Source organism: Sus scrofa, chromosome 13 (assembly GCF_054392235.1).
Source record: "Sus scrofa isolate SSC_HxYL_T2T_F1_AM1 chromosome 13, Sscrofa_HxYL_maternal_Yorkshire_Landrace_v2.0, whole genome shotgun sequence".
In the NCBI taxonomy this organism is placed as follows: Eukaryota; Metazoa; Chordata; class Mammalia; order Artiodactyla; family Suidae; genus Sus; species Sus scrofa.
Genome location: NC_139395.1, coordinates 168,517,928 through 168,543,546, shown reverse-complemented (window position 1 = coordinate 168,543,546; position 25,619 = coordinate 168,517,928). Strand labels below are relative to the sequence as shown.

At 34.9% G+C, this 25,619-nt stretch overlaps 1 protein-coding gene across 6 annotated transcripts in view; it reads left to right on the top strand.

Moving 5' to 3' along the window:
- The window catches only part of ALCAM (activated leukocyte cell adhesion molecule), a 204,304-nt gene extending 183,514 nt beyond the window's left edge, over nucleotides 1–20,790 (top strand). For 4 of the 6 annotated variants that reach the window (XM_013982482.3, XM_003358827.6, XM_084991467.1 and 1 more), the window contains 2 exons: nucleotides 16,398–16,513; nucleotides 18,345–20,790. In XM_013982482.3, the coding sequence (XP_013837936.1) occupies nucleotides 16,398–16,485 (88 nt within the window). In that variant the 3' untranslated portion in view covers nucleotides 16,486–16,513; nucleotides 18,345–20,790. Of the gene's footprint in view, nucleotides 1–16,397; nucleotides 16,514–17,991 lie in introns of all 6 variants that reach the window. The other 2 variants (XM_084991466.1, XM_021070497.2) reach the window with 1 other exon arrangement.
- The last annotated feature ends 4,829 nt before the right edge of the window (nucleotides 20,791–25,619 follow it).

Sequence of the window (25,619 nt, the reverse complement as noted above, 5' to 3'; positions counted from 1 at the left end):
AAGAAAAATAAGAACTCTCAGGTTAAGAATTGCTAAGTCCATTTTGAATCTACTATACTCTCCCTCTCTTCTAGGTAACTTCAACTTTATACATCAGTATGAGGGTTGCATTTCTATCTTTAGCTTAATTCATCACCAATTGACCTATATATGAGAGATTTTTAATAAATATATGGTCCAGACTTTTTCCCCAGATACCTAAAGAAGTATACCCTGGTGTTTACTATCCTGCAAAATAATACCATCAACCATCTTATTGAGCCACCCATTATTGCAAATAATTTTGAGGAACAATTAAATTAGGAGTCAAAAATTTTATTTAATTAAAGCCTCAGTGATACAGCTAGCAAAGCAGGGAAGTTTAAACAATATTTAGGGGAAATTCTTTGCACTGGCAATTTAAAAAGTCAATGGAAAGAGAGATGAGAGAGACAATCTTTTATGTCCAAGTCGAATTTAAGAGACATTTGTTAACATAACTAGTGGCTACTCAAATAATATGCACTCCCCATTCCATTAATATGAGCTACTTATTTTTATATCTATTTTAAATATGGAGAACTGCAGCAAGAAATACTTAGCAGATGTGCTTGATGTTATGGTATAGTATATTCATTGTAGAGTAAAGACTCATGATTCCTCTGCTATTTTGATTCATATACCTTCTCACTGGACCTTTTTTAACTTGAGATTTTTTATAATGCAAATGGATACCTCTGATCATTTTCTGCAAATGTAGGCTATTAACAACAGTTCCAGACAAAAGGCATTAACTGACTAAACGCAATTCATTTCTAGTTATTTAACAGGTAGGAGACATTAAAGAACTAGAGATAATTCAATGACTTAAGTTATTTACTCTATTTCTCTCTATCCTGTTCTCTGAAGATTATTTTTATACCTCAAGGAAGTTAAAATTACTGTTTGAGTTCCAAATCCTCTCCTGCATATTGTATAGTTCAAGAACTAGTGAAAAATTAAAAGAGCCAAAGATAAAGGAAAAATGTAAGGCAGCGTGATGTAGTCACAAATTTATTCAGAAGTATATTAAAACCATAATTTCCAGGAGTTCCCGAAGTGGCTCAGCAGAAACGAATTTGACTAGTAACCATGAGGATCTGGCATTGCTGTGGCTATGGTGTAGGCAAGTGGCTGCAGCTCGATTTGACCCCTGGCCTGGAAACCTCCCCTAAAATGACAAAACAAAAAACAAAACAAAAAACGCACATAATTTCCAGGTTGGTTGCTTTTTAAGAGACCCCTGACCACCATAGTTTTTTAATCACCATACTCTTTATTCCCTAAACTGGGAATAAGCATTAGCCAGACATTTGTAATCTCAAAATACACATTGTGTGAATATTGGAAATTTACCAAGAGATTTATCATTTGCAACTGTGAAACGCATGACTATTTTCATGAGGTTACTATAGTATATGTAGACAACATGGAAGTCTAAAAATTACAAATATCCTTTGTCAGTTCTGCCTTATACAATGCTATACTCCTCTACTGTCTTAGGAAAAACAGACAATCCTAAATTGCCAAAAGACTAAAGTAGACTTGCACATAACGTTAAAACTTCAAGAAATACTGTTATATTAAGTCTTTCTAAAACATTTCTCACTAGTATCCCTTAATATATGGAACAGGAGCTTGCAAGAAAGTTGATTTTAATGGAATTCTATTTTTGATCAATACTCAGTCTAAAATCAAATATATATTCCCATTAGGAAAGATCGATGCCCCACTGAGTAAATTGAAAAGATAGTGCTGAAAGACCATTTATAGGCCATTTTGAGTGACTTTCCTCATTTACTACTATGTAAGCATCTTCTTTTCTTTTTCTTTAACTGAAATCCTCAAAATTTAATGAGGTAAATTTAATTAACCATCTTTCACAGTATCTAAGGTTTATCAAGTACAACCTGCTCAAAATAACACATCCAGTATCTTATTCCATATCCCACATACATTTTTTTTTTTTTTTTGTCTTGTCTTTTTTGGCCTGCACCAATGGCATATGGAGGTTCCCAGGTCAGGGGTTGAATCAGAGCTGTAGCTGCTGGCCTACACCACAGCAACACAGGATCCGAGTCGCGTCTGCAACCTACACCAAAGATCATGGCAACGCTGGATCCTTAACCCACGGAGCAAGGCCAGGGATCGAACCTGCGTCTTCATGGATGCCAGTCAGATTCGTTTCTGCTGAGCCAGGATGGGAACTCTAATATCTCACATACTTTCAAATATACTTTTCTGCCTCACCAAGACTTCTTTGGAATTAAAATTTCATCTCTGACTTTGACTGCATGCTGGCATTTAATATAGTGCCAGGGATGGAAGGGTATGTTCTAAAGTACAGGGCCGACGTGGCCTCTCCCCTTCCATTAGACGTCAGGCTAATCCAAGTTTTGATTTCTTTTTTTTTTCTCATCGAGTCCCTGGCAGGCAGCCAAAGAAGGAGGAAAAGAAAATGTCCCGTTACTGTATAAAATCATAAATAACTGAGTAGACTAGAGGGAGAATAAGATAATGTGGAAATGATGGAGTCCCCATTCAGTCAATCACAAAATCCTTGGCCACTCAAAGAGCAGAACCATCCATGGCCCTCCCCTCTCCTACTGCATGCGAACTGAAACATTTCCAGAGGAAACATCAAAACATAAAGCTTTCAATTTTTATCTCTTCCAGCTATCTGTATATATGCATTTCATTTTTTTTCAAGTGTTTAATTATTGTTTCAAAGGTAAAAGGAAGTCCTGTTCCTAAAGCACCTACCTTTGCCCAAGTACCACATTACCCACCTTAAGGAAACACTTTGAACTATAATACTGAATGCATGTGGGTGGCATTTTGATTTCATGCATATTCAGTATTGTTACATTTGTTTCAAGGTCCTAATCTTTTATACAGTGGTGGTTCCCGTATTCACTATTGGCCTACTTTTTTTTTTTTAATTAAGGACATTAGGATTTCCTATTTTAGTGGAGAATTTCTTTCAAGAGCCTTACTAGTGCTGAGGATATCAAATCAAAAGTTGTAATAAATACAACTATTTATGCTTCTTTGTTTCCTTCTTCAAACCCAGAAATTGCTGACAACTGTCCTTCTGAGATGCAGGGATTAGATTTATTAAGCCTGGCTCAGGAGGAAACTTATTCTGCTGAGAGCTGTGCCTGGAGAGAACAAAAAATAACTATTCTCAGGGATATGACCCTAATTACCTGCACAGGTATCGATGGACAATCTGCTGAAAGTGGCAATTCCACACTTCCAGAGTCCCAGTCTTAAGTACCCATAGTGCTGGTGCCCTTCTGTGCTGTGTCCTAGGCATGCTATAAATTAGAAATCACAGAAAATTCCCCTCACAACTAGGAAGTATTAATAATTCCTCATGTTGTCTCTGAGTTTTCAAATTTGTTATACATATGCCTGCCTTTGGAAAACCTTAAATCTATAAACTCTATTATAATATTTTGTGTATCTTTTCAAATGATACCACATTCTAAGATTGTAATATATTGGTTGTATCTGCCACTCCTATGCCCTTTCATCTTCCCTACCTCCTTTATCCCTAAACAAACTAAATTATTTGTTAGTTTAGATGTAATTGACAGATAACATTGTGTAAGTTTAAGGTGTACCAGGTATTGATTTGATACATTTATATACTGCACTATGATTTCCACTATAGCATTAGTAACACCTCTGTCATGTCTCTTAGCAACTCTGAAGCATTAAAATAAAGGCACACTTAGAAAACACCACTGGATTTGTTTCCTACGTCCTTTCAAGGAGATCTTGAAATAAGTTTGTAGTATTGGGGAAAATCTCACAAAACAAGTTAAAGAATCTTTAAAAAAGAGGAGTTCCCATTGTGGTGCAGCTGAAACGAATCCAACTAGGAACCATGAGGTTGTGGGTTCGATTCCTGGCCTTGCTTGGTGGGTTATGAATCTGGCATTGCCATGAGCTGTGGTGTAGGGTGCAGAGGCAGCTCGGATCCTGGCCTTGCTGTGGCTGTAGCGTAGGTCCACAGCTGTAGCTCCAGTTGAACCCCTAGCCTGCAAATCTCCATAATGCTGCGAGTGTGGCCCTAAAAGCAAAAAAAAAAAAAATCTTTAAAAAAGTTATTTAAGAGAAACTTGAACACTCAATAGCACTGCACTTATAGAAATAAGACAAAAGGGAGTTGAGAGCTAGGATGAAACTCCCTTCAACCACTCAATAGCTGTGGCTTGGGCAGCAGTTGGTGATTCACTCAGTTTTGTGAGACCCTGTCAACTTCTGGGGGCTTTCACTTATACTATACATTTATCCTCACATCAGCCCTGTGAGTAGATCCTGTTGTCCCCTTTTTACAGGAGAGCAAGCATCTTTTAAGAGGAAAGACTTGCCCAAGGACTCGCAGCTCAGCTTTGACACATGAGGATAAGAATCCAAACTCACTGACCTCAAGGTCAAGACTCTCCTCGCTGCCTCCCTGATTAGACTAGAGAGTCAGTTTTAGAGCTTCTTCCAACATTATCCCTCTCCTATTTAAATTTTATCTCATTTTAAAGTTATAAAAAAGCTGACTGATTGAGAACATTTAAGACAAATAACTGTAATAATCTGTATTTTAACCCAAGCACTCATTCTGTATAAATGTCTAACCTTGTCCCTCAAATCAATCATCTGAAAAAATATTGACTGAAAATATTGCTAAAGAGAATGATTTAAATAAAATTTTGTTCTCTTCCAGTAGTAGATGGATTTCTAACCTATGAAATGCTTTCAAGTCTCTAAAATTTCCATAAAAAGACACATCTGTTAAATAATATTTATTTTTACCACGTCAATCTCAAAACTGAGCAAAAAAATAATCAGAATTACTTTTAAAGGCTTTTCTCTGCTCAAGAAAGTAGACTCTCAGTAACAAAAATGGAGAAATTTATTTAAAAATTCAAGTAAATCTTATACACATATACTCCTGAATATCCCCTCCCCCAGCAGCAACACTGTTTTTTTATTTTTATTTAGTACATTTCACAAGGATTAACACTTACCTTATTTGTATAACTATGTAACTTGGTGCATGGATGCTGGAGTCAGATTGCTGGAATTTGAATCCTGGCTTTGTGACTTGCTAGCTGTATGACCACAAGCAAATTTATTAGCCTCAATATAAAATAGAGATACCCTAAGGCTAAAATAATTTAATATCTATGCAGCATCTAGAACAGTGCCTGGCACATTAAGGCATTGTAAGAGTGTTAGCAGTTATTACTTTAGAGACTGAGATTAAGAAAAGAAAGGAGTTTTATCTTTTTGTTTTATATCTTTTTTATATATAGTGATTTTTATTTTTTTACCATTATAGCTGGTTTACAGTGTTCTGTCACTTTTCTACTGTACAGCATGGTGACCCAGTCACGCATACATGTATACTTTTTTTCTCGCGTTATCATGCTCCATCATAAGTGACTAGACGTAGTTCCCAGTGCTACACAGCAGGATCTCATTGCTAATCCATTCCAAAGGCAATATACAGCACCGAGGAACCTTTCCACAGAAAAGAAACTCATGGACTTGGAGAATAGGCTTGTGGTTGCCAAGGGGGAGAGGGAGGTAGTGGGGTGGACTGGGAGTTTGGAGTTGTTTTGTAAACTTTAAAATAAGAAAAAAAAAAACAGTTGGAAGCTACTCAACTCTTATTCTACAAATATATTCTACAAATATGTTTCATGTTGCTAACAACCCACTCTTTTTTACAGTGCCAAACTGTGAATAGTGATTTTTTTGCCTGATTTTTCCTGCACAGATATGCTGAAAGATACTGTGATTTGCCCTGAATACACAACTTCCTTAGAATTCTAGTCACTCCCTTCTTTATAATATCTCCTTCTTTTATTTGATACAATTTGAAATCACAGAAACTACTCTTCATCCCTAGACAAATATTAAATTCAGTAAAAACAAAACAGATTTAGAAATGGAAATGGTATCCAGTTTCTCATCATCCCTTTCAACACAAGTCATGAATAGAAATGTTGAGAGTAGGGAGTTCCTGTTGTGGCTCAGCAGGTTTAGAATCCCGCTAGTATCTATGAGGATGCAGATTCGATCCCTGGCCTTGCTCAGTGGGTTAAGGATCCATTGTTGCTGTGGCTGTGGTGTAGGCCAGCAGCTGCAGCTCCAATTCAACCCCTAGCCTGGGAACTTCCATATGCTGTGGGTGTGGCCCTAAAGAAAAAAAAAAAAAAAGACAAAAATTAAATAAACAAATAAATTGAGAAAAAAAGATGTTGAGAGTAGACAGCTCTGCATGTCCTCAGTCTTAGGGAATTGTAAAATATTTTCTTAGGGAATTTTAAAATATTATATATGGTATTAACTGTGTGTTTTCCACATTCATCTATCCAGAGTTAGTTAAGGGTAGAGTCCTCCAGACTGCCAAGTCAGCCCAAGATTTCTGACCTCAGCTACAAAGAGTTAGGGTCCAAATGCAAAGTTAGAAGAGTCAACATAAGACCACCTCACTTCTGCTATCATCTCAAGTTTGGGGCTTTCACAAAACTACCCTCAGGTTGGATAAACTGCTAGAAATTCTCTCATTACCCACTGAAACCTATTACACTGATAGTTATATTCATTACAAATAAAGGATACATTAAAACTTGTCAAGGGAAGAGAAGTATAGGGCACACTCTGGAGGATTACACATATGAAGTTTCCTTTGTCCTCAGGGAAGTGTTACTCTCCAGGCCTCAATGTGTGGCAAAAGCGTGGAGTTTTGCTGATCTAAGAAGTTCACTTGAACTTTGGTATCCACAGTTTTTGTTGGGATTTCATTACAGGGACATAATTGATTGATTAATTATCCATGTGATGAATTCAATCTCCAGTCTCTCCCTTCCCCAGAAATCTGGCTGATATCAAATGGCCCAAAGCCCCCACCCTAAGCCATGTGATTGTCTTCCAGGTGTGGGCAGCTTCCACCCTAATACTATTGTGGGTTGATGGCCCTACTCTGAGACAGCTCCTCAGCATAAACTATCAGGTGGATTCAGGAAGCCCACCATGAATAAAAAAGCAACTCCCATCACTCAGAAAATTCTATTTAGAGATTATCTATTTAGAGATTATCTGACTATTTAGAGATTATCTCCTAAGAACAGAGGATAAAAGCCAGACTTCTCTTTCAGCACAGCCCAGTTCTTTCCTACTCAATGTCCTTTAACACGTTGAAGAAAGTTTTTAACATTCCTAGATTATTAAGAGTTTCTAGAGTTCCTGTCGTGGCACAGTGGTTAACGAATCTGACTAGGAACCATGAAGTTGCATTAAGGATCCGGCATTGCCGTGAGCTGGTGTAGGTTGCAGATGCAGCTGGGATCCTGAGTTGCTGTGGCTCTGGCGTAGGCCAGTGGCCACAGCTTTGATTAGACCCCTAGCCTGGGAACCTCCATATGCCACGGGAGCGGCCCTAGAAAAGGCAAAAAGACCAAAAAAAAAAAAAAAAAAGATTTTCTATCACAGATCATTGTTGAATTGCTGTTTCTACATCTATATCTGTGTTACATCTTCATCTACCTTAGCTCTACAAATAATCATGTTTTTTATCATATTCTTTTTTCTTTTTTTTAAAAAAATTATTATAGTTGATTTACAATGTTCTGTCAACTTCTGCTGTATAGCAAAGTGACCCAGTTATATATATATGCATTCTTTTTCTCATAATATCTTCCATCATGTTCCATCACAAGTGATTGGATATAGTTCCCTGTGCTATACAATAGGACCTCATTGCTTATACATTCTAAATGTAACAGTTTGCATATACTAACCATAAAATCCCCATCCGTTCCACACCCTCCTCCTCCCCCTTGGCAACCACAAGTCTGTTCTCCACGCCTGTTAATCTGTTTCTGTTCAGTATATAGGTTCATTTGTGCCATATTTTAGATTCCACTATAAGTGATAGCATATGGTATTTGTCTTACTCTTTCTGACTTACTTCACTTAGTATGATAATGTCTGGTTGCATCCAGGTTGCTGAAAATGACATTATTTTGTTCTTTTTATGGCTGAGTAGTATTCCATCATGTGTATGTACCACATCTTCTTAATCCATTCATGGGTCAATGGACATTTATGTGTTTCCATGTCTTGGCTATGGTGAATAGTGCTGCAGTGAACATAGGGGTGCCTGTATCTTTGTGAATTAAAGTTTTGTCCAGAAAAGCCCATGGATTTTGGATTGCTGGGTCATACAGTAGTTATATATTTAGTTTTCTGAGGTACCACAATATTGTTTTCTTCCATAGTGGTTGTACCAATTTTCATTCACATCAATAGTGTAAGAGAGTTCCCTTTCTCTACACCCTATCTATCATTTGTTACTTGAAGACTTATTATAATATCCATTCTGTCCAGTGCAAGGTAGCACCTCATTGTAGTTTTGATCTGCATTACTCTAATATTTAGTGATGTTGAACTTTTTTTCATGTGCCTGTTGCCCGTCTGTATGTCTTGCCTGGAGAAATGTCTATTCAGGTCTTCTACCTATTTTTCCACTGGGTTGTTTTTTGGGTTTTTTTGGGGGGGTTTTGTTTTTTTGTTTTGTTTTGTTTTGTTTTTGCTGTTGAGTTGCATGAGTTGTTTGTATATTTTGGAGATTAAGCCCTTGTCAGTTGCACTGTTTGAATTTTTTTTTTCTTTTTTGTTTTTTTATGGTTTCCTTTGCTGTGCAAAAACTTGTAAGTTTGATTAGGTCCCACTGGTTTATTTTTGCTTTTATTTCTGTTGCCTCAGGAGACTGACCTAAGAAAACATTTGTGTGGTTGATGTCAGAAAATGTTTTCCCTATGTTCTCTTCTGGGAATTTTCTAGTGCCTTGTCTTATGTTTAAGTCTTTAAGCCATTTTGAGTTTATTTTTGTGAATGGTGTAAGGATGTGTTCTAGTTTCATTGATTTACATGCAGCTGTCCAGCACCACTTGCTGAAGAGCATTTTCCCATTTTATATCCTTGCCTCCTTTGTCAAAGATTAGTTAACTATAGGTGTCTGGGTTTATTTCTGGGTTCTCTATTCTGTTCATATTCTTTATTCTGATAAAATGGTAAGTTATATTGTTGATGATTGAGTATAGGCCAGTCTTGCATTCCTGGAATAAATTCCACTCTATTATGATTTGTCATAATTTATATATATTGATAGATATTATTTACCAACATTTCATTAAGTTTTTTTTGTCTATATTCGTGAGGTATATTGGTCTGTAATTTTCTTTTCTTATAATAACTTAAATTTTGGTTCAGTATTGTGGGCTTAATAAAATGGGTTGGAAAGAATCCCATCTTTTTCTTCTTAAATAAATTTTGGTAAGTTTTTCAAGGAAAATGTCCATTTCATTTTGCTTATTGACATTTTTACAAAAAGAAAAAATTATGCATAGAATTTCCTTATCCTTTTTTTTCCTGTGGGTTCTGTGGTAATAACAGTTTTTAAATTTTCTAATATTGTTAATTTGTGTTTTGTTCATTAATTGTGCATCATGTTCAGTCTTTCTAGGGAGTTATCAATTTTCTTAATGATTTCAAATAACAAACTTTTTGCTTTGCTTTTATTTCTATTGCTTATTTTCAATTTTTGTTATTTTTGCTCTAACCATTAATTTCTTCTCATTATTTAGAGTTTAACTTGCTATTTTTATCTAATTTCATGAAGTCAATTAAGAATTTAGATTACTGATGTTAGCCTTTCTTCTTTTATAACATAGGCATTTAAACTTTGAATTTCGCTCAGCAATGGGTTAGCTGCATTATGCAAATTTCAGTGTGTTTTACTTTCATATTTATTCAGTTCAAACTATTTTTATATTCCCTTTATGGTTTCTATTTTGGAACCCTATAACTAGAACTCTACTAATATCCCAACATTTCTCACTTAATTCTGTTTTAAGACAACCTAGTATGTAGGTATTTAGCCTTTCGAAAAGCATTGAGGTTTTCCTTTTTTTTTTTTTTTTTTTTTTTTTTTTGGCCTAGCGTACAGGCATATAGTATTTCCTGGTGGATGCTGCCTGGGCGCTTGAAAAAATTTATTTGGTGGCTAATGGGTATGGTGTTCTATAGCTGTATATTAAGTTAGGTAGACGCTAGTTTGTTTAAATCTTCTTATCCTTACAGATTTTTTTCAAATTATATGAAATCATTGCACATATAATGTAAGAAGGTTATAAGCATACACTTCCCATACTAGAGCTAGCCAGTACTTGTTACTTCATCATGATCATGCTTACTGAAATTTTAGTCAATTTATCTATCAGCTACTGAGAAAGATCTTTTAAATTCTCTAACAGACTAAGACTCTATATTTGGCTATTTCTTCTTCCAGTTCTCTCAGTTTTTGCTTTATGATTTCATTAGGAACATACAACTGTTACTTCCTTATGTATTGAACCTGTTATTATTATGAAATGTTTCTCATTATGGTTGTAATATTCTTTGTGTTGAATTTTACACTGCCTTATATTAATGTAGCCATGCTGTTTCATATGCTTATTGTTTACAGGTATATTTTTTTATCTTTTTATTTTCAATTATCTTTTTATATGTAAAATGCATCTCACATACAGTGAGGCTGATCAAACTATTAACTCCCAGACTGCTGCTTAATTTCATAAGTAAAGTTTTATGGTAGTACAGCCATGCCCATTTCTTTACATGCTACCTGTGCTGTTTTATGCTATAGTGCCAGAAGAGTTGGAACAAACCCATGTGCCCTGCAACCCTAAAATGTTTACTATCTGTAACTTTCAGAAAAAAAAAATTTTAACCTCTTATATAGACCATATAGTTGAGTCTCGATTCTTTATTATAATCTGACAATCTGTACCTTGTAATTAGAAGATTTAGCCAAGTCTCATTTGATATAGGTACATTTAAGGACACCAGCTCCCTATTTGTTTTTTAGTTGCCCTCTGTTTCTCTTTTCCTGCTATCTTTTTGAGATATTTCAATAAGTTTTAGTATTACATTTTAATTTCTCTACTGGCCTATTAACTGTTTGTCTTTGTATTCTTTTATTGTGGCTGTGCTAAAAATAGGAACTCTTAATTTATAACGACCTACTCATTCAATAATCTAAAACCCTTGAAACATTATAATTTCACTTATCCTCCTCCATATAATTGTAGTATGATGTTTAAAATATATGAAGTTGTAATGGATATAACAACAAGAGTAAAAAGGATGGAGGAGGTTAAATGAAATTATAATGTTTCAAGAGTCTTATATATAGTGCTATATATATAGCATTAAATGGTTGTCTTTGTGAAAGTTTTTAATAGTATTTTAAATTTTATCACATACATACAATTTATGTTCATTCTTTCTTGTATATCTGAGTTTCCCTCTAGTGTCATTTCCCTTCAACTAAAGAAGTTTCTTTAATACTTACTTTAGCACAAGTCTACTAGTGATAATTCCTCCCAATATTCTTTTATTCAATTTAATATGTCTTTATTTTGCCTTTGACTAAAAGGTATTTTTACTAGATATAAAATTCTTGTCTGAGATTTTTTTTCAGCATTTTAAAGATGTGTAGTTAACTTTTTAATGCATTTTTTCTTGATAAGACATCAGCTGTTTTTTCATGTCATTGTTTTCCTGAACAAATTTTCTATGTCTGTTTTCAAGTCTTTCTCTTTATATTTGCTTTTGATTATTTTGAGTGTTTGAGTGTGATTTGCTTAGATGTGGTTTTTTTTTGTTTTGTTTTGTTTTTTTGTTTTTTTTTAATCACTCTTGCTTGGGGGCTGCTGACCATTTTGGATCTTCAAGTTAATGGACAGCAACAAATCTAGGAATATATTTCATTGTTTCTTATAATATATTTTTTTGCCCCAGCTCTCTTTTGCTTTTACTAGGACTCCAATTAAACATTTGTTAGGTTGCTCACTATGGTTCCTGTGGGTCACTGAGGATCTGCTTCTTTTCTTCTATCATTTTTCTCTCTCTTTTTCAGAATGTGTAATATATAATTTTTATCCTTAAATTCACTGAGGCTTTATTCTGCCATCTCCAATCTGGTGATAAGATAATTTAGTGAATTGTTATTTTCTAATATTGTAGTTTTAAGTTGTAGAATTACTATTGTTTGCCTTTTTGGTGCTGAGATTTCTATCTGTTCTCTCATTGTTACTATATTTTTTTAAGGTATTGAACATGTGATATAGTTACTGATTTAAAGTTCTTATCTGCTGTTTTCAAAATCTCTGTTAACCAAAGACATTTTCAAAACTTTGTGTTACATTTTTTATTCTTTATATGTATAGAAACTTTTAACTTATTACTAGTCTTTGTTTGGTGATATGTTGTAGTGGTTATAGATTTGAGTATATAGACTTAAGGATATGGATTGTTTTTACTGGGAGACAATTAGAATACTGGCTGATTTCCTCGATCTTGTGAAGGTTATTTTTACATTTTATATTTCACATCTGTCTTAGGGTGAATGCTGAGTCTTGACACATAGTCTTTACTTGGTTTTCCCGGGATTTCAATAGAAAGACTGACATGCCTGCCAAGAACTTCTAGCGTGGTGAGGTTCAAATGCAAACTCTGTCTGCTCTGTGTGGATAATGGCTAAAAACTATGTTAGGTTTTTAAGCTTTCCGGCTATTGCGTTCCTCTGGGCTCTGTGAAATTTCTTCCACACAATATGCAGTTTAGGGATCATCCAAGGAACTTACTATAGTTTACACACAGATGTGGGACCCTCAACACTCTCTCTCTCTCCTTTTTGAGATTTTTTTTTTCTCCTTAATTTCCAGGTTTTGTTCTAGTTAGTCTCTGCCTCTGCAACTGGGAAGTGCCCTCAAAGGAAAAGTTATGCAAAAGTAGAGTTCATCTAGTTAAGGGTCAAATTGCTTTCAGTTTCTACTTTCTTTTTGTTACTCTTATATATACATATAGTTTATTCTGTATTTTTCTGAGAGATGGCTGGAAATCAGGGTGGAGATGAGTTGGAGGGAAGAGTTGGCTCCCTCTGTACTTAAGGTCTGAAGAAAGCAAGACATGCCAGAATCTCAATCAGAAGCTTGAGAGGGTCACAACTTAAGAGTAGGGATAAACCAGATGTAGACTGAGTCTTACTCAAATTGCACCTGAGCCTCAGCTGGCTCAAACCCTGAATGCACTGAAGTCATCCTATCTGGTCACCTATCTGCTTACCAAAGTAAAGGAATGACCTTCTCTGATAGAAAAGAACCTTATGTGTAGCCTCTAAAGTTCTTTTATATATGGTGTCATGCAAAATAAAAAGGACTGGATATGCAAAGAGTCAAGAAAATATAATCAGTCATCAAGAGGAAAAGTAGACAAGCAGACCTATGCATTATTTGAGGATTGTGGTTAACAGACAAGGATATTAAAATAACTGTAAAAAATATATTGAAAGTAGAAGAGGCCAAAGGAGATGAGTGGAATAGAAAATTGAAATTTACTTTTAAATATTTAAAAATCAAATTGACATTTTAGACCTGAAAAATTATGATGTTTAAAAAATGGGTCTTTGGTAGATGAATTTAAAAGCAGACTCACCACAGCAGATCCCAAAAGTAAACTGGAATACAGATCAATAGAAAATATCCAGGTTGAAGTGCAGAGAGGAAAAAAAAAATAGAAAGACATGTAAGAGCATAAGAGACATGTGGGATACACACAACAGATCTAATTTATGTATGAGTGAAATCCCAGAAACAATAAAGAGCAAGAATGCCCATCAACAGTAAAAGAGATAAGCAATGTAGTCACCCAATAACAAGCTATATAGCCATGAAAATAAACAATCTATAACTACATGCAACATTATACATGAATGTTACAAACATAAAGCTAGACTTAAATAAAAGGCAGACAGGGAGTTTCCACTGTGGCACAGTGGTTAAGAGTCCAACTGCAATGGTCACTCTGAAGGTATACGTTCAATGCCTGACCCAGCACAGTAGGTTAATGGATCCAGCATTGCCATAGTCTCAGATTCCATCCCTGGCCCAGGAACTTCCATTTGCTGCAGGTGCAGCCATAATTTTTTTTATTTAAATAAAAACAAAAGGCAAACAATTGAACACATGTGATATCATTCCAGTTATATACAAACTATAAAAACAGGTAGAACCATTCTGTGAGAAATCAGGATAGTAGTGACCTTTGGGAAGGTAGTAGTGACTGGAATGGAGTATAGTGGGGGAACTTCTGCGTCTACAACTATTCCGTTCCTCTAGCTGGGAAGTAGTTACATTCACACATCCAGTCTTAGAAAATTCATTGAATTGTACTCTGATGATTGATACATTATCATTATGGATATTATTGAAGTTACTAAGATTTTATTAGCTACTACTAGCTAAGTAATTTATTAGCAAAAGAGACTAGACCTCAAATGATCTGTGAGATGTACATATGTGTTTGCGTTTGTGTGTGTGTGTATAATGTAGATGGCATATATACCTTTATATAGATGAATATATAAAAATATAAATACATATTTATACATATGTGTATAATATATGCAGAGAGAGACCATCTGCATTATTCTTCCTTCTCCTGGAAAATATAGAAAAATATTTATGTGACAATATGATATAACTCAAAGCACAGACTGAAACGTAGAACATGGTCTTATTTACATTTTTAGATGTCTCTCTTGTAAAATGCCATCACATATTGTAGGACTTAGTCATGTTGATAGGATTTGAGGTTCCTCTCCTGCTTATGAATGGATTTAGAAGTCTGTAGTTTAAGCTAAATTATGAATTTTTAAATCACAAATTAAGTTAAATTCAGGCTAAATGTAACGAATGCCCCGATATGAATGAGATGTATGTCTTCATCTCACTTGAACATTGAATATATATCATACACTGTCATGTACCATTATTTACACTGTCACACTGTTGACATCATATTATTAAGTTGTGACTCTTAGCAAATGAGTTAAGGAATTGTATGAAAAGTATAAAAATACTTTTAGGGAAAATGGAGTTTTCTACCCCAGCTTCCTTAAGAGGAATCTGGTATTATATAATTTTTTAAAAGTAGAAGTATTACTAGGAGTTATATAGCAATAATAATTTGAAGTATCATACCACTGTGGTTCCCCTGATATGCTTGTAACAGAGTTAGGGAAGAAATGAGGAAAGACAGGCAGGCAGGAAGCAAGGGAGGAAGGAAGGAAATGATACACTCTTGGAAATAACAGTTATAATTTCTACCTAGTGGTCACAAAACCAAGGAATTTAGCTGTATGATTAAGAAAACCTGATTCCAGCTAGTAAAAGATAGAACCTAGTCATCATGTGTAACCCTGGAAGCTGCTGGGGCAGTGGTTCTCAAACTACATGCAGAAGAGCTACCAGGAGGCCTTGTTTATCAAAGATTTCAGGCCCCATCTCCAGAGTTTCTGTTTACTAAGTTCTATGGTGGGACTCAGTATTTGCCCTTCTCTCCAGTTCCCAGGGGATGCTGATAGGGCTGGTCTGGGATCACGATTGAGAACCACCACATTAGAGCTGCCTTAGCTTCTGCTACCAATGTTCTGTCATAACTCAGATCTTTCTAATCATGTTTTTGATTTATTTGATCAAACAGACTCCATAAACAAATATAAGGACACTGGCTCAACATGAATGCATAAAATAGGGAATACAGAAAGAGAAAGCCCCTAATGAAACCTCCTTTTTCATAAAAAAAGAAAATTTTTATAGAACATATTTGTCCAGAATGAAAAGTTTTACTATCGAGTGATAAGAATTAGAGAGATAAATAAAAAGTAAAGAGAAAAAAACCCAGCCAAAAACATGATACAGCTTAAGTTTGTATAGTCTGTGTTCAAATAATTGACTTCTTTTTCTTTCAGCATATATTTAATGCAGCCCCACAATCAAGGCAATTTCAGTAAAATATGTTCTGTTAGCTATCCAGGCTCACAGATGAAGACTATTTCATCCTAATAGCTTACCTGTATTAGATGTAAAACATTTGCTTTTCAACAATACATTCATGTGAACCTTAAAAATAAAAATATGAAAAGTTAAATATGTGTGCTTCGAAGTTCCGGTTGCGGCTCGGTGGGTTAAGAACACAACATTGTCTCTGTGATGATACCCCTGGCCTCAGTGGGTTAAGGATCTGGCATTGACACAGGTGTAGGATAGGTCACAGAGGCAGCTGGAATCGAAGTTGTTGTGGCTGTAGCGTAGGCCGGCAGCTGCAGCTCTGATTCAACCCCTGGCCCAGGAACTTCCATATGCCACAGGTGTGACTCTAAAAACAAAAACAAAAACAAAAACAAAGGAAAAATATGTGTGTGTCAATGTGATAATGCTTATTTAATTCTCTTGTAGGACTGCATCAAAACACGTAAACAAGGACCTTGGTAATCTGGAAGAAAACAAAAAGTTAGAAGAAAACAATCACAAAACAGAAGCCTAAGAGAGAAACTATTCTACTTGTCGTCCAGGTAGGTTAGGCGGTTTGAGGTTTATAGAAATAATTCCCAAAAAAGTATGAAACATCCTTGGAGATGAAAGGCAAAGCCTAGACATTACGATACTTTATAACTGCAGCTTTCAAAACAAGAAGAAAGTTTTTCAAAAAGAAACTGGCTACTCAGAAAGGTAGTCTCAGAACAGAATCTCAACAGACTTCTCATCCTCTGAAAAAAAATTGTTATCCTCAAAATAGCTGAAATAAATTTTGAGATTTTAGCATTCAAAGAGCATTTTATATTTTCATGCCAAAAAATTTACTGAGTGCAAAAAAGTTAATATTATAAATTGATATTTTGGTTAGATGAGAGCCAATTCTAATACTTTGTTTATTTTAAAAAGCAATTATGAGATAAATTTTAAAATATAAACATTTTGGCCCAAAGATTTAATATATTTAAAAATGTCAGTGTATTTATACAGCCATCTCTCAAATTACACACTAATAAATTTGTGTGTGTATACACACACTTTTCCAAATAGTGTGTATATTGTATATGTGTGTATATAACTATATAAGCATGTATAAGTTATTATATAGTATATACATCAATATTATATGTGTATACACATACATATACATTACATATATCTACATATAATAGCTATATATGTGATTTTTAAGATAATCTCCAAAAAAGTTATGTTTTCATCATATTGCCACTTACAATTTGAGCTTTCTTCTTTTCTTTTCTTTCTTTTTCTTTCTTTCTTTCTTTCTTTCTTTCTTTCTTTTCTTTTTTTTTTTAGGGCTGCATCCATGGCATATGGAAGTTCCTAGGCTAGGGGTCAAATCAGAGATATAGCTCCCGGCCACAGCAATGTGGGATCTTAGCCACATCTGTGACCTGCACCGCAGCTCACAGCAATGCCAGATCCTTAACCCACTGAGCGAGGCCAGGAATAGAAACCTCATCCTCATGGACACTAGTTGGATTAGTTTCCACTGTGCTACAACAGGAACTCCCTGAGCTTTTTATTTTCATTTATGTTCTCTTGAGCTGGTCAAACAGAGAAGCCATTTGGACAAATTATTTTATGTGTCCCTGAGAATAACTGTTAGAATAGTTTCTCATATATGTAAAAATCCCCAACAGCCACCTAAAACCTTGGTTCATTAGAAATAAAAAATAAATAAAAATTGTAATTTAAGCAGGTCACCTAAATTAATCCCATAGAGGAGATGGAGGCAAGGGAAAGAACTGTAATTAGAAGGGTCCACACAGAAAGAATAATAGAATAATTGAAATAAGACATTTTTAAAACCTGAAAACCAGAATCGCAAAAAGATTGGATAAAAGGAGTAAGAACTGAGTTACTTGCCTCTCTCACTTTCCCCTGGAGACCAAGTATGAAGCATTCCACCCTGATTTTTATTTTTGCCTCTCTAGGATTCATTCCTTAATCCTGTGTAAACATAGAGTTTACCTTCTGTTTTCTTCAAAATCAGATAAATTCTCAAAGGGAAACTGAAGTTGAAGACAAAGCCCACAAAATTAAGTGTGATTTGAAGAGATAAATGAATTTTTTGACCTGGAAAGAAATAGAATGAAATATTTTCCTGAAAAACCTTAAAATCTTCATAAGAATTTAGCAATTTGCACAAAAATAAAAATTCTCAACAACTCAGAAAAATTCTTTGTGGAAGAGCTGCAGCGATACCTGAGATTACAGCTGGGTTCAGGGACAATGGAATTTTATAAAAAGCTTTTATGAAATATCGCTTTTAGTATAAAGCATATGTTTATTGTGAAATTATCACTATGGTAACTTATCTGAATTAAGTTTTTCTCATCATTTCAGAGAAAAAACTATATAGACCAATTGAAGCATGAACGTGGATTGTATTTAAGACATATACAAAGACATTGACAGCAATTCATGGTTCAAGTATTAAGCAGTTCATTCTACCAAGCTGTCGCTGGATTTTAGAGAATTATCTCAAGTAAAACAATGAAATGAAATTACAAACAATGACAACAAGTTTTGGCAGCCATGATAGTAGGTCATATGTTGCGTTGGTTTGATTTTTTTTTTTTTTTTCTGTAAATGTCTGCACTGAGAATTTCTTTTTGGTTTGCCTTTTATGTAAATTTTTTACGTAGCTATTTTTATACACTGTAAGCTTTGTTCTGGGAGTTGCTGTTAATCTGATGTATAATGTAATGTTTTTATTTCAATTGTTTATATTGGATAATCTGAGCAGGTACATTTCTGATTCTGATTGCTATCAGGAATGCCCCCAAACTTTCGCACAAGCACCTAAATCCCAAAGGTGGCAGCTTGTGAAGATTGGGGACACATACTGCCCTAATCAAAAACTCTTGATTTTTATCACAAGAGGGGAGGAGGCAGAGAGTCAGATGAAGAAGCCCCAGATCAGCTGATTCTGTGTATGTGCCACCAACCAACTCTCAAAAATAAATCATACCCACATATGGACACACATTATGGTACTCCCAAACTGACAAATTTTGCCTTTTCTATAAAAAAAATTAACACAGAATTTGGATAGCATTTACCTTTAAAGATACCTGCTAATAAATTATTTTCTGTCAAAATTAAAAAACAAGTCAATGTGTGAGAGACAGTTTGGAAAAATCATGGATGATATCCCCATTTCCATAGATCACAGTGTAAATCACTGTAATTGAAAATTGGTATTAAATCCTTTGGGTTATCCACTGCCTTAAAATTATACCTGTTTCCTTTAAAGAAAAAAGATATCAGTCAGAATTGGAGATTTTTAACAGTGATCATTATCAAAGCTGTGTTATTTTCCACAGAATATAGAATATATATTTTTTTCGTGTGTGTTTTTGTTAACTACGCTACAGATATTGAATGCACCTTGAGATAATTTAGTGTTTTTAACTGGTACATAATTTATCAAGCAGTACATGAAAGTGTAATAATAAAATGTCTATGTATCTTTAGTTACATTCAAATTTGTAACTTTATAAACAAACATGTTTTATGCTTGAGGAACTTTTTAGGGTGGTAGTATAAATGGAAACCTTTTGAAGTAGACTGGACATGGGCCAATAGCTACTTGTGACTAGACTTTCAAACTTTGCTCTTTCAAGCAGAAGCCTGGTTTCTGGGAGAACACTGCACAGCCATTTTTGTCCCAGGATTTACATAACTTTATTGGAAAAGAAAAATGAACACCAGATTTCCAGGTATAAAACTGTGTTCTTTGGGAGTAAAGGAAAACTGGTGTTTATTTTTTAGATAGATGGAATAGGAAATTATGAGGGCAATGAGAAATAAATTGAAGATTAACGTCAGATGACAATTAGGAATAATTTGCCACTTCTGCATTATTTAGAAACATACACCATTGTACATTTGTAAACTGTTTGCTGTCTGGGCGATAGTGACTCAGTTTAATAAAAGCTTCCTGTAGTGTATTGGTATGGATTAAATACATAAAATATCCTATTAGACTTGATGCTGTATAAAATATTATGGAAAAAAAGAAAATATGTTATTTTGCCTCTAAACTTTGATTTATTGAAGTTTTATTTGGCAGGAAAAAAATTGAATCTTGGTCAATATTTAAACCAAAGTGAAAGGGGAAAAACCAAAGTTATTTGTTTTGCATGGCTAAGCCATTATGTTATCTCTGTAAATACTGTGATTTCTTTTTTCTTTTATCTTTAGAATTTTGTTAAAGAAATTCTAAAATTTTTAAACACCTGCTTTCCACAATAAACTATGAACACTAAAATGAAATTATTTCCATATAAATATATATTTTTTTCTTTTTTCTTTGGGTGCAAGAGATCAAAGATTCAAAGTCTAACTCCTAAGATAAATTTTCAGAAAGAAGCAATGTGACAATAGAAAGAGAGGTTTATACTACAATTATTTCTTGGCTTCTATGGTTAACTAAGTCCAAACAAACAGCTGTCCGAACCTTGAGAGCAGAACGTGGGATATTGAGCTATGGATGCAAAGCAGAAAGTTTGCTGAGTGAAAAAGGGACAGTATTGTTACCAGTAAATCAATGCCTGGATAAAAAGGAAAGCTTATGTGTGTAACAGCAAGGCCAGAAAGGAAGATCATATACAATCCTCCACTTTTGAGGTTTCGTCTCTTCAGTTTTACTCTTTGGCAGCAAGAGATAGGTTTTGCCAGTTCAAGGTTCACTCCCTATCTGTGATTCCAGGAATTGTATGTGGAAATGGATTAACATACCCGTCTATGCCTAAAAGATAATAAAACTGAAATATGTCTTCACATATCTTTCACAGCTGTCTGCCTCTTATTTAAACTAGGATGTTCGTGCATAGAAAGTACTCGTCTTTATTAAAGAATGGGAAACTCATTGTGACGCTCCATCTCTCTGGAGAGGGAATGCAGCAAAATAAAATTGTTCATGCCCTCCTATTACCTCAGGGAGGCCACTTTAGCTAGTCCTTAATTTCACCAGTGATGATTCCTATAATGGGTGTGTCTCCATTTTCAATGATCCCATCATACTTCCTGGGGCTGTCCCATGTGACTGTCTCAGGAACTTAATTAAGAGGGCACTCACCTGTTTCTTCACTTCCTCCATTAACAACCATTCAGCTTACCATTTGGAACCTAGAAATGCTTCCCCTTCAAAATAAGGTAAAGCTAGCCAGCTATGTGCATCAGAGAGAGTAATTAATATTTGTTGAGCCCATATTTTATGCTAGAGCTATCTATACATTATCTTATTTAACAGCTGAAAACTAAGGTTTAGCAGCTTCCATAACTCCCAAGTACATTTAGCTTTTAAGTGGGTAAGTCGGGTATCAAACCAGATCTGATTCTAAAGGCCACGCTTACCCTAGTCCACCATGGTTACCATACTTCTTTAATAGAGAAATCCTCCTTTTCATAATATGTAAAATTGGGAATATGAACTGGTTATACCATCTATAAAGGATTATTCCAAAGTGTTTAAATCATAGAATAGGCAAATATTATAATATTTTTTACTGTCTTGGGGTATTAGACATTTCACATGTATAATTATAGGTGTGCCTAAAATACTTGTGCATGTAAAAATTATGTGACATATGTATCAATCACATCACACTTTTGAACACATTTATATATATATAATATATATACACATAAATCATATATTAAACACACATACTGCTATCATATACTAATTACCTATTTTGAGACATGGACTATGATGATATTTTATTTACACGGTTTTATTTGAATCTGCCCAGCATTCTACAAGAGGTGCTACAGGAGGTGCTATCCCCATCTTACCAATGAAGACAATGTAAATAATTTTGTCCACAATCATAAAACACCTGGAATGGTTGACACCTATGCTCAAGAGGTCCAAGTCTAAGTTCCAGTCACTGAATTGTTTATCATTCCTATTGTAAGACCATGCACCTAACTATGCTTGGGGAGGTTACCAAAATGATTGAGTTACATTGAAGAACCTACTTGGTCCCCCTGATACCTAGTGCCATTCATATTCAGAGTAATATGAGAAGAAACATGTGAAAACTTTTGAAAACAATAAATTATTATATAAATTTTTTTATTATATGTTATAAGGAATCAAATGGAACTAACTCTACTCTTTAAAAAAAGCAGTACAATAGATTTGTGCCAGAGTCCAGCTCCAGGAGCCAGGGTGTTCCTGCGGGGATGGACAGTGTCGGCAATGCAGATGGAGACAGCCTCTTTGTCCCTTCTTTCAGGGTGCTGGACTGCTCAAATTTTATTAGTATAGGTAGCAGTTTATATAGACAGCTTGATTATAACTTACATCACAGTGCTTAGATCATATTTTTAAAGGTAAAACTTTTAGATTACATGGTACAGTAGATATACATTGTGTTCTAAGGATTTTAATTAAAACTAACGGATACAATACATCATGTAAAACTATAATGGGTACAAAACATAATGTGGAAAAAACATTATATGAAAATAAGGCAATTTGGTACAAAACGTGTTGTGGTTACTTTTAGCAAGCACCACCCATTATTGTTTTAAGCTAATCTTTAACAACTAGAAAGGTCACAAGCACAAGAATTTGACATTTACAAAAATTCATCTTTTAGATTAAAGCTTGGGGTACTAACTTCAAAGCGTTATGGTCAGGGGACAGTATGAGAAAATTTTTTTTATATCAAAGCACCTTAATTTCCTAAAACTTAAAAGCCTCCTACAAAATTCATTAAAAGTAAGATTATTATTATGTTTTTCCATCAAGAATAATGCATGTCTAACCTATTCTAGCCTATTCTACATTCCACAATTACCTAACTCTAAAACCTATTCTTACTTGTAACAAACTAATGAATACTTTGTTTTTACCTACATTAGATCTGAATAGGGGGAATTCCACCAAGGTGAAGCTCTTATTATTTTATTACTGTTTCAATTTTTTGTTGTTCCAATTTTATTGAGTCACACAACAATATAGGAAAATAACAAAGAATAACAAACAAATAACAGGAAAGATTGAATAATAAGTAAATAACAGGAAAGACTGATTTTTCCAAGAAGCGATTTCTATTCTTGCACTGTTGTGCAAAGGCTTCATTTTGTTATTGTTGCCATTGTTGTCGGGTTAGCAGGTGAGCCTCATTAGTTTTAGAACTTGCCCTCGGAACTGTGCCACCAGGTAAGCCCTTTTTCCCTGTTTCTAAACCTGCTCTCAGAACTGTGCCAGCAGGTAGGCTTCTTTCCTCGGTTAGGAGCTGTGCCGTCAGGCTAGTTCCCTTCCTCGGCCTCCTGCAACTCCTCGGCTCCCCACAGATTTGACCTTCCAAGTATCATATTTTAACAATATAAAATAGTTCAGTTAAACATAAAATGTATATTTCTTTTTTTAATCTTTTATTTCTTTTTAATTTTTTAATTTTTAATTTTTTTGCTTTTTAGGGCCACACCCACAACAGATGGAAGTTCCCAGGCCAGGGGTTGAATCAGAGCTCTAGCTGCTGGCCTAGGCCACAGCCATAGCAACACGGGATCCAAGCTGCATCTGCAACCTACGACACAGCTCACAACAACGCCAGATCCTTTATTCACTAAGCAAGGCCAGGAGTCGAACCTGCATCCTCATGGATACTAGTCAAGTTTGTTAACCACTGAGCCACAATGGGAATCCCAGAATGTATATTTCTTATCTAAGCTTCTGAATAAAAAAATATTTTAAAAACACTATTTGGGAAATAGGAGGTCAGAAAATTGGAGTTCATTTTTTTTCCCTCTTTACCTATTCCAGTCCAATTGCTCTTTCTTCTTCAAATTTATCCCTCTCTCATTTTTTCATATAAATACTCTCAAATGCGCATATATTCATTGGAAAATGAACACACAGGCATAAAACTCCAAAGGCAAATTTCATTCTCAATTTATCTGTCTTGTCTCTTTTTATTAGCTGGCTCAGGAAAAGGTTTTATCTTGCAATGACTAAGCAGTTGAAAGAAAGAAAAGATTCAATTACATATATAGGTGTCTGCACACATGCGTGCGCACACACACACACACACACACACACACACACTGTGGGCTACTTTACCCCATATTCCTATAAGGGAGGACATAGGATTTGCTTATCAGAAAAGGAATTGTTAGAACTACAAAATGTTTGTCAAAAAGGAAAAAGCTATGTGGTAAGAATATTCCTGGTACTTTAATAGGAGGCATTCATAAGTATAACAAAAAGGTACAACAATACTACTAGACTCAATAGTTACAATGATATTTGTATGAGTAAACCTAATTTCATAAACACTACGCTACCAAGAAATAAATGAGAGCCTGAACAGAGCCTCAACATAAGTTACCAGATTCTTTAAGAAAAACTGTATTATCACCCTCCTGCACTGTTGGTGGGAATGTAAACTGGTACAGCCACTATGGAGAACAGTTTGGAGATACCTTAGAAATCTATACATAGAACTTCCATATGACCCCTCAATCCCACTCTTGGGCATCTATCCGGACAAAACTCTACTTAAAAGAGACACGTGCACCCGCATGTTCATTGCAGCACTATTCACAATAGCCAGGACATGGAAACAACCCAAATGTCCATCGACAGAGGATTGGATTCGGAAGATGTGGTATATATACACAATGGAATACTACTCAGCCATAAAAAAGAATGACATAATGCCATTTGCAGCAACATGGATGGAACTAGAGAATCTCATCCTGAGTGAAATGAGCCAGAAAGACAAAGACAAATACCATATGATATCACTTATAACTGGAATCCAATATCCAGCACAAATGAACATCTCCTCAGAAAAGAAAATCATGGACTTGGAGAAGAGACTTGTGGCTGCCTGATGGGAGGGGGAGGGAGTGGGAGGGATCAGGAGCTTGGGCTTATCAGACACAACTTAGAATAGATTTACAAGGAGATCCTGCTGAATAGCATTGAGAACTTTGTCTAGATACTCATGTTGCAACAGAAGAAAGGGTGGGGGGAAAATTGTAATTGTAATGTATACATGTAAGGATAAACTGACCCCCTTGCTGTACAGTGGGAAAATAAAAAAAAATTATTAAATTAATAAAAAAAAAGAAAGAAAAACTGTATTATCAGAGAGCAGAGGCTGTGGTCTCCAGAAAGTTAGCATTTGACGAAACGTGCCTTCAGAAGCTGACAGCAGTTCAATTTGGACTATTTGTGAGATAAATAATCAAAATGTTATCTCAGCTTTTTCTATACACTTTCTTTGTGATTATATTTTCCCAGCTAGGCCCACAAAAATCGAGCTTCAATTAGAAGTTTAAATTGATGGCTTGATTCACATACCATCTGAGATGTTCACTTCCACAGAAATAACAGTTAAAACTGGGACAACCCTGTATAATTCTTTGAATTCTTATCAGTGAAAAAACCATGTTATTAGTGAAATAAGATGTAGTTACTGCTTGAAAATTGATTCACAGGACTCTCCTTGCGATGGTTCATGAAGGAAACGGAATGGTTCTGTTAAGAAAATGTTTATGTCTAAGCATTACAGTGGATGTGAAACTGTTACTTACACCCCAAAAGTCTGGGCTTCTGCCTTGTTAGCAATAACAACTAAGTTTCTTTTT